This window comes from Panthera onca, chromosome A3 (assembly GCF_046562875.1).
Source record: "Panthera onca isolate mPanOnc1 chromosome A3, mPanOnc1 haplotype 2, whole genome shotgun sequence".
Taxonomy (NCBI): Eukaryota; Metazoa; Chordata; class Mammalia; order Carnivora; family Felidae; genus Panthera; species Panthera onca.
This window is the reverse complement of record NC_138341.1, coordinates 136,623,616-136,636,491: the sequence shown is the minus strand read 5'-3', so window position 1 is coordinate 136,636,491 and position 12,876 is coordinate 136,623,616. Positions and strand designations below refer to the sequence as shown.

General features: G+C 38.0%; 1 protein-coding gene across 5 annotated transcripts in view; it reads left to right on the top strand.

Annotated features, from left to right (window-relative positions):
* SYCP2 (synaptonemal complex protein 2) overlaps positions 1 to 12,876 on the top strand; it is a 67,375-nt gene that overhangs the window by 14,244 nt on the left and 40,255 nt on the right. For all 5 annotated transcript variants that reach the window (XM_078443890.2, XM_078443896.2, XM_078443895.2 and 2 more), the window contains exons 11-12: positions 11,434 to 11,582; positions 12,760 to 12,834. In XM_078443890.2, the coding sequence (XP_078300016.2) occupies positions 11,434 to 11,582; positions 12,760 to 12,834 (224 nt within the window). The remainder of the gene's footprint in view (positions 1 to 11,433; positions 11,583 to 12,759; positions 12,835 to 12,876) is intronic.

The window sequence follows — 12,876 nt, the reverse complement described above, 5'->3', positions numbered from 1 at the left end:
GATTGTTTATTTTTGAGACAGAGAGAGAGAGACAGAACATGAGCTGGGAGGGGCACAGAGAGAGGGAGACACAAAATCCAAAGCAGGCTCCAGGCTCTGAGCTGTCAGCACAGAGCCCAACGCGGGGCTCAAACTCATGAACCATAAGCCGAGTTGGACGCTCAACCGACTGAGCCACCTAGGCACCCCAGTCATGATTGTCATTAATTGCAAATAACTGGTGACCAGAAATGCTAAGCACTTTTATTATTTTTTTAATTCAAATCCAAGTTAGTAAACCTATAGTGTAATAATGGTTTCAGGAGTAGAAATTAGTGATTCATCACTTAAGTATAACACCCAGCGCTCATCTTTAATGACCATCACCCGTTTAGTCCAACACCTCTCCAGCAACACTCAGTTTGTTCTTTGTACTTAGGAGTCTCTTATGGTTTGCCTCCCTGTTTTTATTTTATTTTTCCTTCCCTTCCCCTGTGTTCATCTGTTGTGTTTCTTAAATTCCACATGTGTGAAATCATATGATATTTGTCTTTCTTTGACTGACTTATTTAGCTTAATGTAATACCCTCCAGTTCCATCCATGTTGTTGCAAATGGCAGGATTTCAGTCTTTTTGATCTGAGTCGTATTCCACTGTGTGTGTTTGCGCACACGTATACATACACACACATAATAACACACACACACACACACACACACACACAAACATCACATTTCCTTTATCCATTCATCAGTTGATGGACATGTGGGCTCTTTCCATAATTTGGCTATTGTCAGTAGTGTTGCTATAAACGTTGGGGTGCATGTGCCCCTTTGAATCAGCATTTTTGTATCCTTTGGATAAATACCTAGTAGTGCAACTGCTGGGTTGTAGGGTAGCTCTATTTTCAATTTTTTGAGGAACCTCCATACTGTTTTCCAGAGTGGCTGCAATAGTTTGCATTCCCACCAGCAGTGCAAAAGGGTTTCCTTTTTGAACACTTTGGGGTGTTCTCTCGCCAACATCTGTTGTTGCCTGAGTTGTTAATTTTAGCCATTCTGAAAGGTGTGAGGTGGTATCTCATCGTGGTTTTGATTTGTATTTCCCTGATGATGAGTGATGTTGAGTCTCTTTTCATGTGTCTGTTAGCGATCTGTATGTCTTCTTTGGAAAAGTGTCTCTTCATGTATTTTGCTCATTTCTTCACTGGAATATTTGTTTTTTGGGTGTTGAGCTTGAGAAGTCCTTTATACATTTTGGATGCTAAGCCTTTGTCTGATACATCATTTGCAAATATCTTCTCCCATTCTGTCAGTTGCCTTTTAGTTTTGTTGTTTCCTTTACTGTGCAGAAGCTTTTTATCTCGATGAGGTCCCAATAGTTCATTTTTGCTTTTGTTTCCCTTGCCTCCAGAGACGTGTCTAGTAAGAAGTTGCTGTAGCTAAGGTCAAAGAGTTTGTTGTTTGTTTTCTCCTCTAGAATTTTGATGGTTTCCTGTCTAACATTTAGGTTTTTTATCCATTTTGAGTTTATTTTTGTGCGTGGTGTAAGAAAGTGGTCCAGGTTCATTCTTCTGCATGTCGCTGTCCAGTTTTCCTGGTACCACTTGCTGAAGAGACTGTCTTTTTCCATTGGATACTCTTTCCTGATTTGTCAAAGATTAGTTGGCCGTACCTTGGTGGGTCCATTTCTGGGTTCTGTATTCTCTTCCGTTGATCTATGTGTCTGTTTTTGTGCCAGTACCATAGTATCTTGATTACAGTCTTGTAGTATAGCTTGAAGTCTGATACTCTACGTGGAAAACCCAAAAGCCTCCACCAAAAAACTGCTGATACTGATACATGAATTCAGCAGAGTAGCAGGATATGAGATCAATGTGCAGGAAGAAATCAGTTGTATTTCTATATACCACTTATGAAACAGCAGAAAGACAAATCAAGGAATCAGTCCCATTTACAGTTGCACCAAAACCCATAAAACACGTAGGAGTAAACCTAGTTGAAGAGCTAAAAGATCTGTATGCTGAAAACTATAGAAAGCTTGTGAAAGAAATTGAAGAAGACACAAAGAAATGGAAAAACATTCCATGCTCATGGATTGGAAGAACAATTATTGTTAAAATGTCAGTACTACCCGAAGCAATGTACACATTCAGTGAAATCCCTATCAAAATATTACCAGCATTCTTCACAGAGCTGCAACAAACAATTCTAAAATTTGGATGAAATTGCAAAAGACCCCGAATAGCCAAAGTGATGTGGAAAAAGAAAACCAAAGCTGTAGGCATCACAATTCCGGACTTCGAGCACTTTTACATGTGCTTGGTTGTCATTCATATATATTCCTTTGTGACGTATCTGTTTAAATATTTTGTCCTTTTTTTTACTGGGCTGTCTTTTTTTATATTAAGTTTTTGGATTCTTACAAATATTGTGCATACCAATCCAATAATCCTTTGATAGATACATATGTGTATTCTCTCCCCATCTGTGTCTTGCTTTTTAAGTTTGTTAATGGTGTCTTTAATGAGCAGAAGTCTTTAAGTTTACAGTCCACTTTATCACTTTTTTCATTTGTGCTTTTGCTTTATGTAACTTTTGCCTACTACCAAATCATAAAGAACTTTTGTTTTTCTGTCAGAACTTCGTGGTTTTAGCTTTTATGTTTAGGATTATGATCCATTACAAATTAATATTTGGTTCTGGTATGATACAGGAGTTGAGGTTCATTTTTATTTTTCTATGGACATGCAGTTACTTCTAGGACTATTTGATGAAAAGGCTTTCCTTTCCCCACTGGATGTCATTGATTCCCTTCTTGAAAGTCAGATGACTGATAGAAGTTCACATCTTATTTCTTAAAGCTGTACTCCATCTCACGGATCTATTTTCCGTTCACTATGCCAGTCCCACACTGTTTTAATTACTGTAGATTTTTAGTTAGTCTTGAAATTGGGTAGTACAAGTCTTCTAAAATTGTGGGGTTTTTTTTTTTTTTCAGGAAATTCTAGATCTTTTGTATTTCCATATAACTTTTAGAGTTGACCTACTACTTGCTACAAAAAGCCTGCTGGATGTATGATTGCGATTGTAGTTTGAGAGGGGGAGAGGCAACATTGTGACAATAGTACGTATTTCAGTCCACAAACGTGGTATATCTTTACATTTATTCGGGTCTTTAATTTCGCTCCACAGCGCTTTGTAGTTTTCAGTGTGGAAATCTTACACACCCCTTGATGAACTTATTCCTGAGTCTTCAATCTTACCTTATATGATTATAAATGGAATGAATCTTTAATTTCATTTTCCAAATATTTCCTATTAGTATATAAAAATATAACTGATTTTGCAACACTTACCTCGTATCCTACAATCTTGCCAAAGTCACTATTTAGTTCCAGTGGTTGTAATGTGGATTCCTGAGGTTATTCTAGGTAGTCGGTCATGGTATCTGCAGATAGATAGGGTTTTACTTCTGATTCTAAGGCCCTTCCTTAACTAACTTCCTTCCTTTATTCCTCTCTTCCTCCATTCCTCCCTCCCTTTCTTTCTTTATCCTTCTTTTATTCTCCCCTCCCTCCCTTCCTTTATTCCTCCCTTTGCATTATTGCAATGGCTAGAACTTCTAGTACAATATTGAATAGAAGTGGTAAAAGTGGTCATCTTTGCTTTCTTCATCATCTTTGCTTTCTTCATCATCTTTGCTTAAGGAAGAATATTGAGTATTTGACCACTAAGCATGACGTTAGCTGAAGGTTTTTGTAGATAAACTTCCATCGGGTTGAGGAAGCTGGTGAGTCTTCACATGTATAAACACACATTGAAACCATTAGGGTATTCAAGTTAGTAAATATATCCAGTCTCCCTAAATGTTCTTTATGCTCCTTTTTTTTTTAATTTTTAATTTTTAGGGGCGCCCGGGTGGCTCCGTCGGTTGAGCGTCCGACTTCAGCTCAGGTCACGATCTCGCGGTCTGTGAGTTCGAGCCCCGCGTCGGGCTCTGGGCTGATGGCTCAGAGCCTGGAGCCTGCTTCCGATTCTGTGTCTCCCTCTCTCTCTGACCCTCCCCCGTTCACGCTCTGTCTCTCTCTGCCTCAAAAATAAATAAACGTTAAAAAAAAAAAGATTTATTAATTTTTAATTTTTAGAGAGAGAAATAAAGCATGAGCACGGGAGAAGGGCAGAGGGAAAGAGAGAATCTCAAGCAGGCTCTACACACAGTGTGGAGCCCAAAACAGGGCTTGATCCCGTGACCCTGGGATCGTGACCTGAGCCAAAATCAAGTGTCAGACACTCAACCCACTGAGCCACCCAGGCACCCCTATGCTCCTTTTGATCTGTTCATCCCATCTCCTACTCTATCCCCAGGAAATCACTGATGTTTTCTGTACCTTGGATAAGTTTACGTTTTCTGCAGTCTCTATAAATAGAATTATACAGCATGTAGCAATTTTTTCTGGCTACTTTCTTTTAGTAATGCATATGTGTATACATACATACTTGTATCAGTATGTGATGTATTTATACTGTCTACGTAATATATAATATACAAAATATACATGTAGAAGTATATATTCTACATATTTTACATGACATATATTACACATAATATATACATTTATATAGGACATATTTTGTATATACATTTGTATTTTTTATTTAGCCACATCATATGTATCAAGAGTTTAATCCTTTTTATTGCTGAATGGTATTCCAGTGTATGGTTTTACTTCAGTTTGTTCCGCCCATTCCCCTGTTGATGACTATCTGGAGTGTTCCCTGTTTCCAGCTATTATAAAATGCCACTGAAAATATTCATGTATAATTATCTTCATGTATGTGTGATTATATATATGCTTTTATTTCTCCTGGATAAATATCAGGGAGTGTGATCAAAAGCACAGGTATAGGTTTACCTTTTTCAGAAACTTTTAGACTTGTCCAGAGCAGTTTTATCATTTTACATTTTTACCACCAGTGTGTGAGAGTTCCAGTTGTCCACATCCTTGACGACACTCCGTAGGGTCAGTCTTCCCTCCTTGCCGTATTACGCTGCCGGGAACCTTCAGTACCATGTTGAGTAGAAGTGATGGGAGCCTATGTCTTGACCTAGTTTCTGATGTTAAGGGGAAAGCATTTTTTTTTTCACTATGACCTATTTACGGTGACACTTTTTCATGTGTACCCTCTATCAGACTGAGGAAATTCTCTTTTATTCCTAAGCTGCTGAGAGCCCTCCTTGATAATAAAGAATGTTGGATTTGGGGAAATGCTTTTCCTGCATGTGTTGATGTAATATATGGTTTCTCTTGTTAGGTTCCTAATAGAAATACATTGATTTTCCAATGTTAGACTAACTTTGCATTCTAGGGATAAACCCCACTTGGTTTCGGTATGTATTCTCCTTTTCTGTATCATTGGCACTGATTCCCAGAAGTCGGGCAGGAATTTGATGTTCTGTATGCTAGGTCTATGTCTTTCTGTGGCAGAGTGCAGGCAGTGTTACTAGCCTCACGGAATGAATTGGCAAGTTTTCCATAGTCTTCAGGTTTCTTTTTTAAGTTTATTTATTTTGAGAGTGGGCACAAGCAGAGAGAGAGAGAGAGAGAGAGAGAGAGAGAGAGAGAGAATCCCAAGCAGGCTCCGTGCTGCTGGCACAGAGCCTGCCCGGTATGGGGCTTGAGCTCACGAACTGCAAGATCATGGCCTGAGCCAAAATCCGGAGCTGGACACTTGACCGACTGAGCCACCCAGGCACTGCATAGTTTTCAGTTTTCTACAAGAATGTGTGTAAAATTGGTATTGTTTCTTTCTTAACTACTTGCTAGTATTTGCACCTTTCTTTGTTTGAAGGCTCTTAACCACAAATTCAGTTTATTTAATAACTAAGGGGTTTTTCATGTTACCTATTTCTTCCTGAGTAAACTGATAATTTGCGTCTCGTAATCTCTCCATTTCATCCATATTGTCAGATTTATTGGTATTAAGTGGTTTATTGTGGCCCCTTCCTGTCCTTACTGTCTGTAGACTATAATGATGGCCTGTCTGTCACTTCTGATGTTCATAACTTGTATCTTTTTTTCCTGATCAGTCTGATGAAAGGAGAATATCGATTTATTGATATTGTCAAAGAACCAGCCCTTGGTTTTATTGATTTTTCTCTTTTGTTTTCCTGTTTTCAATCTTGCTGACCTCTGCTCTCATGTTTATTGTTTCTTTATTTTCAGCTTACTTTGGTTTTAATTTGCCTTTCTGTTTCTGGTGTCTCAGGGTGGAAGCTGAAGTCATTGATCTGAGACTGTTTATTCTTCTAGTATAGCCATTTCAGCTTTATTGTATTGTACTTTATGAAGATGCTTTTAAAATTTTTATTTATGTTTTATTTTAGAGAGGAGGGGAGAGGGGCAGAGGAAGAGAGAGAGAGAATCCCAAGCAGGCTCCATGCTCAGTGCAGAGCCTGATGCAGGGGCCCAATGTGGAGCTAGACACAGGGCTCAATCTCACGACCCTGGGAAGATGACCTGAGCCAAGACCAAGAGTCAGACGCTCAACCGACTAACTGAGCCAACCAGGTGTCCTGCCATTTACAATTTACAGCTTTAAATTCTCCCCGAGTACTTCCTAGCAGCATCCTGCAAATTACCATATGTTGTATTTCCATTTTCATTAATCTGATTAAGATTTTTCTTTTGATTTCTTTTTTGACCCATAGTTTTATTTAGAAATTTTTTATGTAGATTCCATGTATTTGGGATTTCAGAGATAACTATTTCATTGTTATTAGAGGGCATACTTTGTATGATTTGAGAATCCTTTTAAAAATCTTGACACTTATTTTATGACCCAGCATGTGGTCTGTAATGATAAATCTTCTGTGTGCACTTGAAAGGAATGGGCATTCTATGGTTGGGTGGGAGGGTGGGTTGACAATGTTGTTTGAGTCTTACATATCCTGTTCATCCGCTTGTCCTGTGTTACTGAGAGGGGGGTATGGAAGTCACCATTGTAATTGTGATTTTTTTCCTGTTGAGTTCTATCATTTTTTGCTTCAGGTATTTTCACTCTCTACGATTAGTTGCACAAACATGTAGTAGAATCTTTTCTTGTTAAATTGACCCCTTGATCTTTATGAAATGACCCTGTTCTTCCTGTAGTTAAATTCTTTGCTCTGTAATCTACTTTAATATTAAGATACCTTCTCCAGCTTTCTGTTGGTTAATTATGGCATGGCATATATTTCTTTATTTTTAACTCATTTTTGTCTATGGTTACTTGTAGGCATCATATACTAAAGGCATTGTTTTTTAAGTGTAATTTGACAATGTCTGCCTTTGAGTTACGGTGTTTGATGTGATTCTGAATACGCTTTAAATTTACCAGCTAGCTCTTGTTTTTTCTCCCTACCACTCCTTCTGCCATGTTTGTTTTTCTCTCTTTCTTCTTTTGTATTAATTGATTTTTCCAGTGATTTTATTATGTCTCTTTTGTTGGCTTTATACCCCCTTCAATGGTTGATTTGGGGTTTATTTTATACATCTTTAGCTTGATAGTGTGTAATATTATGCCCTCTTATGTGTAGCATGGGAACTCCGTAACAGTATACTTCCATTTTTGCTTTCCTGGCTTTTGTGCCATTGCTGTCAGTTGTACAAAAAAGTTCTTTGTCTGTCTGTCGTTGTTGTTTTGGTTTTGCGTGTGTCAGAAACTTTGCAATATGAGTAAGATCATGACCTGAGCCAAGATCAAGAGTTGCACATTTAATGGACTGAGCCACCCAGGTGCCCCTCACATCTTATATTTTTATGGTACCCATATTTTTATGATACATATGTTACTGTATTTTCAAACAAAAAGCCTACTTGGATCCTCTGTCTTCCTCTAGCCCTCTCACTCTTTTTCCATTTATAGCTAACTTTGAGAGTTTTTACTAAATCTTTTTTCTCCTGCTTTTCAGTCCTGCTCTTACTACATTCTGTTTTCTGTCCCACTCCACTGAATTTTAGATGTCCAAATAATAAACTTTATTATTAGTATCAGTTTGCACACTTGCAGTCCTCGTACTGACCCTTCCCTTACATTTGACACTGTTGACTACACTTTGATTTTTGAATCTTTTTTCCTAATTTCTTAACTAAGCTCTAGATAGAGATGTGAGCAATAAACTATCCCACCTTTATATGTTTGCAGATGTCTCAAATATCTAAACCCACGTCTAAAACTAAACTCAATTAAAAATAGAACTACCCTAAGACCTAGGAATACACTAGTAGGCATTTATCCAAAGGATACAAAAATGCTGATTTGAAGGGGCACATGCACCCCGATGTTTATAGCAGCACTGTCAACAATAGCCAAATTATGGAAAGAGCCCACATGTCCATTGACCAATGTATGGATAAAGAAAATGTGGTACACACACACACACACACACACACACAATGGAATATTACTCAGCATCAAAAAGAATGAAATCTTGCCATTTGCAACAACATGGATGGAACTAGAATGTATTATGCTAAACAAAATAAGTCAGACAAACAACCCTAACCCTAACTCACTCATATGTGGAATTTAAGAAACGCAACAGATGAACGTAGGGGAAGGGAAGAAAAACTAAGATAAAAGCAGAGACGGGGGTAAGCCACCAGAGGCTCTTTTTTTTTTTTTTTAAAGTGTTTATTTATTTTTGAGACGATGCAAGAGACAGAGTGCAAGCGGTGGAGGGGCAGACAGAGGGAGACACAGAATCTGAAGCGGGGTCCAGGCTCTGAGCGGTCAGCCCAGAGCCCGACACGGGGCTTGAACCCACGAACCGTGAGATCATGACCTGAGCCGAAGTCGGACACTTAACCGACTGAGCCACCCAGGCGCCCCCAGAGGCTCTTAAATACAGAGAACAAACTGAGGGTTGCTGGAGGGGAAGTAGGTGAGCGGATGGGCTAAATGGGGGATGGGCATTAAGGCGGGCACTGTTGTGTTGACCAATTGGTGTTATATGTAAGTGATGAATCACTGAAACCAACGTTACACTGTGTGTTAACTAACTTGAATTTAAATAACCTTAAAATTGATAAAAATAAAACTAAACTCACGATTCTATCCCACCAAACTCCTTCTTTATTTCCTGTTTTGACAAATGGTAGGATAACCTTCCAGCTCCCCCCGCCCCATACAGAAGCCACTCTTGATCGTTTCCTTCCCTTAACTGATCTTTTTCCACATCCATTTTTTACTGTCTCTTAAAATCTTTTGAATTTCTTCTCTCTCCTCTATTTTCACGCCAATCACTGCTGCCACTTCTTAATGCGGTTCTGTCTTGCATCTTGCCAAGTGTAGCTGCACATAATTGGGCAAAAAAAAGTTATTTTCATTGTTTTAATAGCATAACTTGAAGCTGATTTTTAAGATTTTCCGATATAAAACTCATCCTGATTTTACGAGGATACTTTTATAAAAAACATTAAGTTCTTTATATGTGGATTAAAAGTGTTTTGGGGGGGCTTCCTGATTGGTGAATAAGAATGTATCATTGTGCCAGGACGGTGGTACAACCTAAAATTCACAGGGATAGGAGCTCCTGTCTCTGGACCCTTCCAGACCTCACGCTACTTATCTCTCCACCTGGCTGTTTGTTTGTATCCTTTAATATCCTTCATAATAATGTGGTAATCTAATGTAACCTGTATGGAGCAGGCAAGACCGAATTTTTACATGAATGGCACCCATGGAAGTAAAAAAAAAACAAAAAAAAAAAACAAAAAAAAAGCAAAACCTGGAGATCAGTTAGTATACTTGCAGACTAGGGGATGAGGAGGCAACACAATGGGGTGCATGCAGTTAGACCCTTTTGTATATAATATGTAAGAATTTTTATTTATTTAGTCTCCATGGACGATCTTAAAAATTTTTTAAATGCCTTTGCAGGAGAAAGCATATTATTATATTCATGTACCTATAGTGTATTGGAATCTCCTATGGGTATGTAGATAACATAAGGTCCAAATATGTTTATCTGTAAATACTTGGATTCTTTAGCAAGCAATAAAATGACTTTTCTGATATCTCAGTAATATTGCTAATTAAAAACAAGCCATGACATAGTCCACGCAGTCAAAGGAAATACCAGAAGTTTCAACAAAGCTGACAATAAAAGATAACAAATATCAACTAATTCTTATATAGTTACAATATATGTGGAGGATACTTTGCACATAAAGGCACAAAGCATTCAGCAACATTTGAAGTAGTTTCTAATACCATGGTTAGGTAAGCAGCGAAGTAAATGTTTCATTTACTAGTTCATAGCAAGCTGCAGAAAAAAATCAGATCAGAGCGATACAATAATCAGCAAAAATATACATCAGGATTATAAATTTTCTAATATTCATCATCAGCATTCAAAACATTATTGTCTTCAAAGTCACCAAACTTTCATCTCTAAAGTCTGAATACCTGTTCCTGTTGACACACATGACTTTTTTTCCCAAAATAAAACCACCGCACTCTTTAAATTAGAGACTGTCACCACTGTCTTCAAGCAATTAATAATTCTTATTACCGTGACAGATGTTACTCTGGAAGCTCTCATGACCATATCGTTGCAAAAACAACCCATATTCTGCTTGAGTAAGCCTCATAGGAATCAGAATTTTATAGCCAATGGAGACAGTTATCCCGTGGGTTAGGTCATGGAGTAGCCAGTAGAGCTTTCCCTGATGCAGAGAAATTTTTCTACATGGTGTGCTCCATTTCCATCAGGGTGTTTTCCTCCTGCCCCAAAGTGTACACTGGGGGCAGGTGTGACGACTTGCCAGTCAACAGGAGCACTGGCAGAGTAGGACAGGACCCTGGTGGCCTGTAGTCCATAGTACAGGCACTTGAATTGGATGCCAAGTGATTCCGAAGGGACGTAAATCCCTCTTACAAACTGGCACTAACTGTTTTCACTGGATCAGTGAATTCATGAGGAATTGCACCGTATTCTTCTTCAGTTTCCTGGCACTCAAGTTGTTTGACCGTTGTTGACTGTCAACTTGTTTGTAACAACTGGATTTAACAGAAATGTTTGAATAGATGCTTTTGCCTAAAAATATACTTATTTATGTATGGAACTGAAGTTATTTTGTTTGCCTCTTTTAAGTTAAGCAAATAGTTCCCTTAGATGTGTTCCAGAAATATTTACTAAGAACCTGTGAGTGTCCAAAACATATTTATGGCTTTAGCTTATTAGTTATTAGCCTGTAATTCATCGATCAGAAGACTCGGAAAAATAAATTGAATTGATTTGTTTGCATAGATAGTTAGTCCCAGAATTAATTAAATATTGTTAGATCCAGAAGTTAATATTATTTCGATTTAATGAATATGCTGCATGACTTTCTTATTTATACTGTACCTATAGAGTGGCAGCATAGAAATGAATGTAAACTAATCAGTATGATTTGTCTATGTGCAGTGAGAGAATCGAAGAAGCTACTGACCATAATCTTGAAAAATATAGTAAAAATTAGTAAAAGAGAAGGGAAAGAATTGCTTCTGTATTTTGATGCATCATTGGAAATTGCTAGTGTGACACAAAAAATTTGGGGTGCAAATAAATACAGGGTAAGTGTTTTAATTCTTTTTAATACATACTTTCATCAAATTCTTTTAAATAAATATTTATTTTCATAATTCTGGAAACTTTTAGTTATTTGGGGCTATAAGTTTCATTGATTTTTTTCCCTAGAATTCTTAAAATGACATGTAGATTTTAGTTTTTAAAATTTGTAATGTGGAATAGCCATCAGATTGTTAGTTGTATCCTTGAGACACCTGTTTAGAATCTCAGATCACAAAATAAGCTGCAGTACTCAAAACATCTGACAAAATTCCTGCTAGGTGTTTAAAAAGTGAATTGAGACAAAACCCTGTTTTTACGATAGTAAACGTTGTGAGAATTACAGACTGTACCCCAGAAGAAGTGAATGAGTGGCATAGGGAAAATAGGGTATAGAAGTTGAGGAAAGAAGAATGCTTGTTAAGAGACTTAAAGGAAAGGCTTTGGAGATGGGGCTTGATATGGCTTTGGAAATCGATGGGTGTAATTTAGATAAGGTGCTTTCTAGAATTGTGGAAGACATCATGAGTTCGTAAGGTGACAATTCATGTTAAGTTTGAGGGAGATATCCCGTTGACAAGCTTGGGTAATGCATGTCTTAGTCTGTGCAGGCTGCAGTAACAAAAATACCATACACTTGGTGGTTTCAGTGACACACATTGACTTCTCCTAGTTCTGGAGGCTAGAAGTCCAAGATCAGGTGCTAGCAGACTTATTTTCTGGTAAGGGCCCACTTCCTGGTTCACAGTGGCTATCTTCTCGCTGTGTCCTCACATGGCAGAAGGGGGTGAAGGAGCTCTTTGGGGTCTCATGAGGGCACTGATCCCATTCATGAGGGCCCTGCCCTGATAACCCACTCACCTCCCAAAGGCCCCACCTCCTAATACCATCTCTTGGGGATTAGGTTTCAATGTGTGAATTTTGGGGGGGACACATTCAGTTTATAGCTGTGGGAAAGATTTATGGTAAAGAAAAAGAGACTATGTTTCTGAGGGACCCTCACCAAAATGGCAGGCTAGGAAGACTGATTAGTGAAGAGACATTACGGTATTCTGAGAAGGGTATTTACATACGCAAAATAATGATTTGAGATAATACAGCAGTTTTGAAAGGAAACAGGAAATAATTGCATTAAAATAGAAGGAACTGAGAGAAAATGACATCTCTTTGAATTAATTTTAGGAATTTACCAGAAAACAAGGTATTTCCGTTGCCAAAACATCTGTGCATATAATTTTTGATGCAAGTGGATCACAGGTATGTGTCTGACTTACTTGATTTTTATCACTGGGCTAAGCT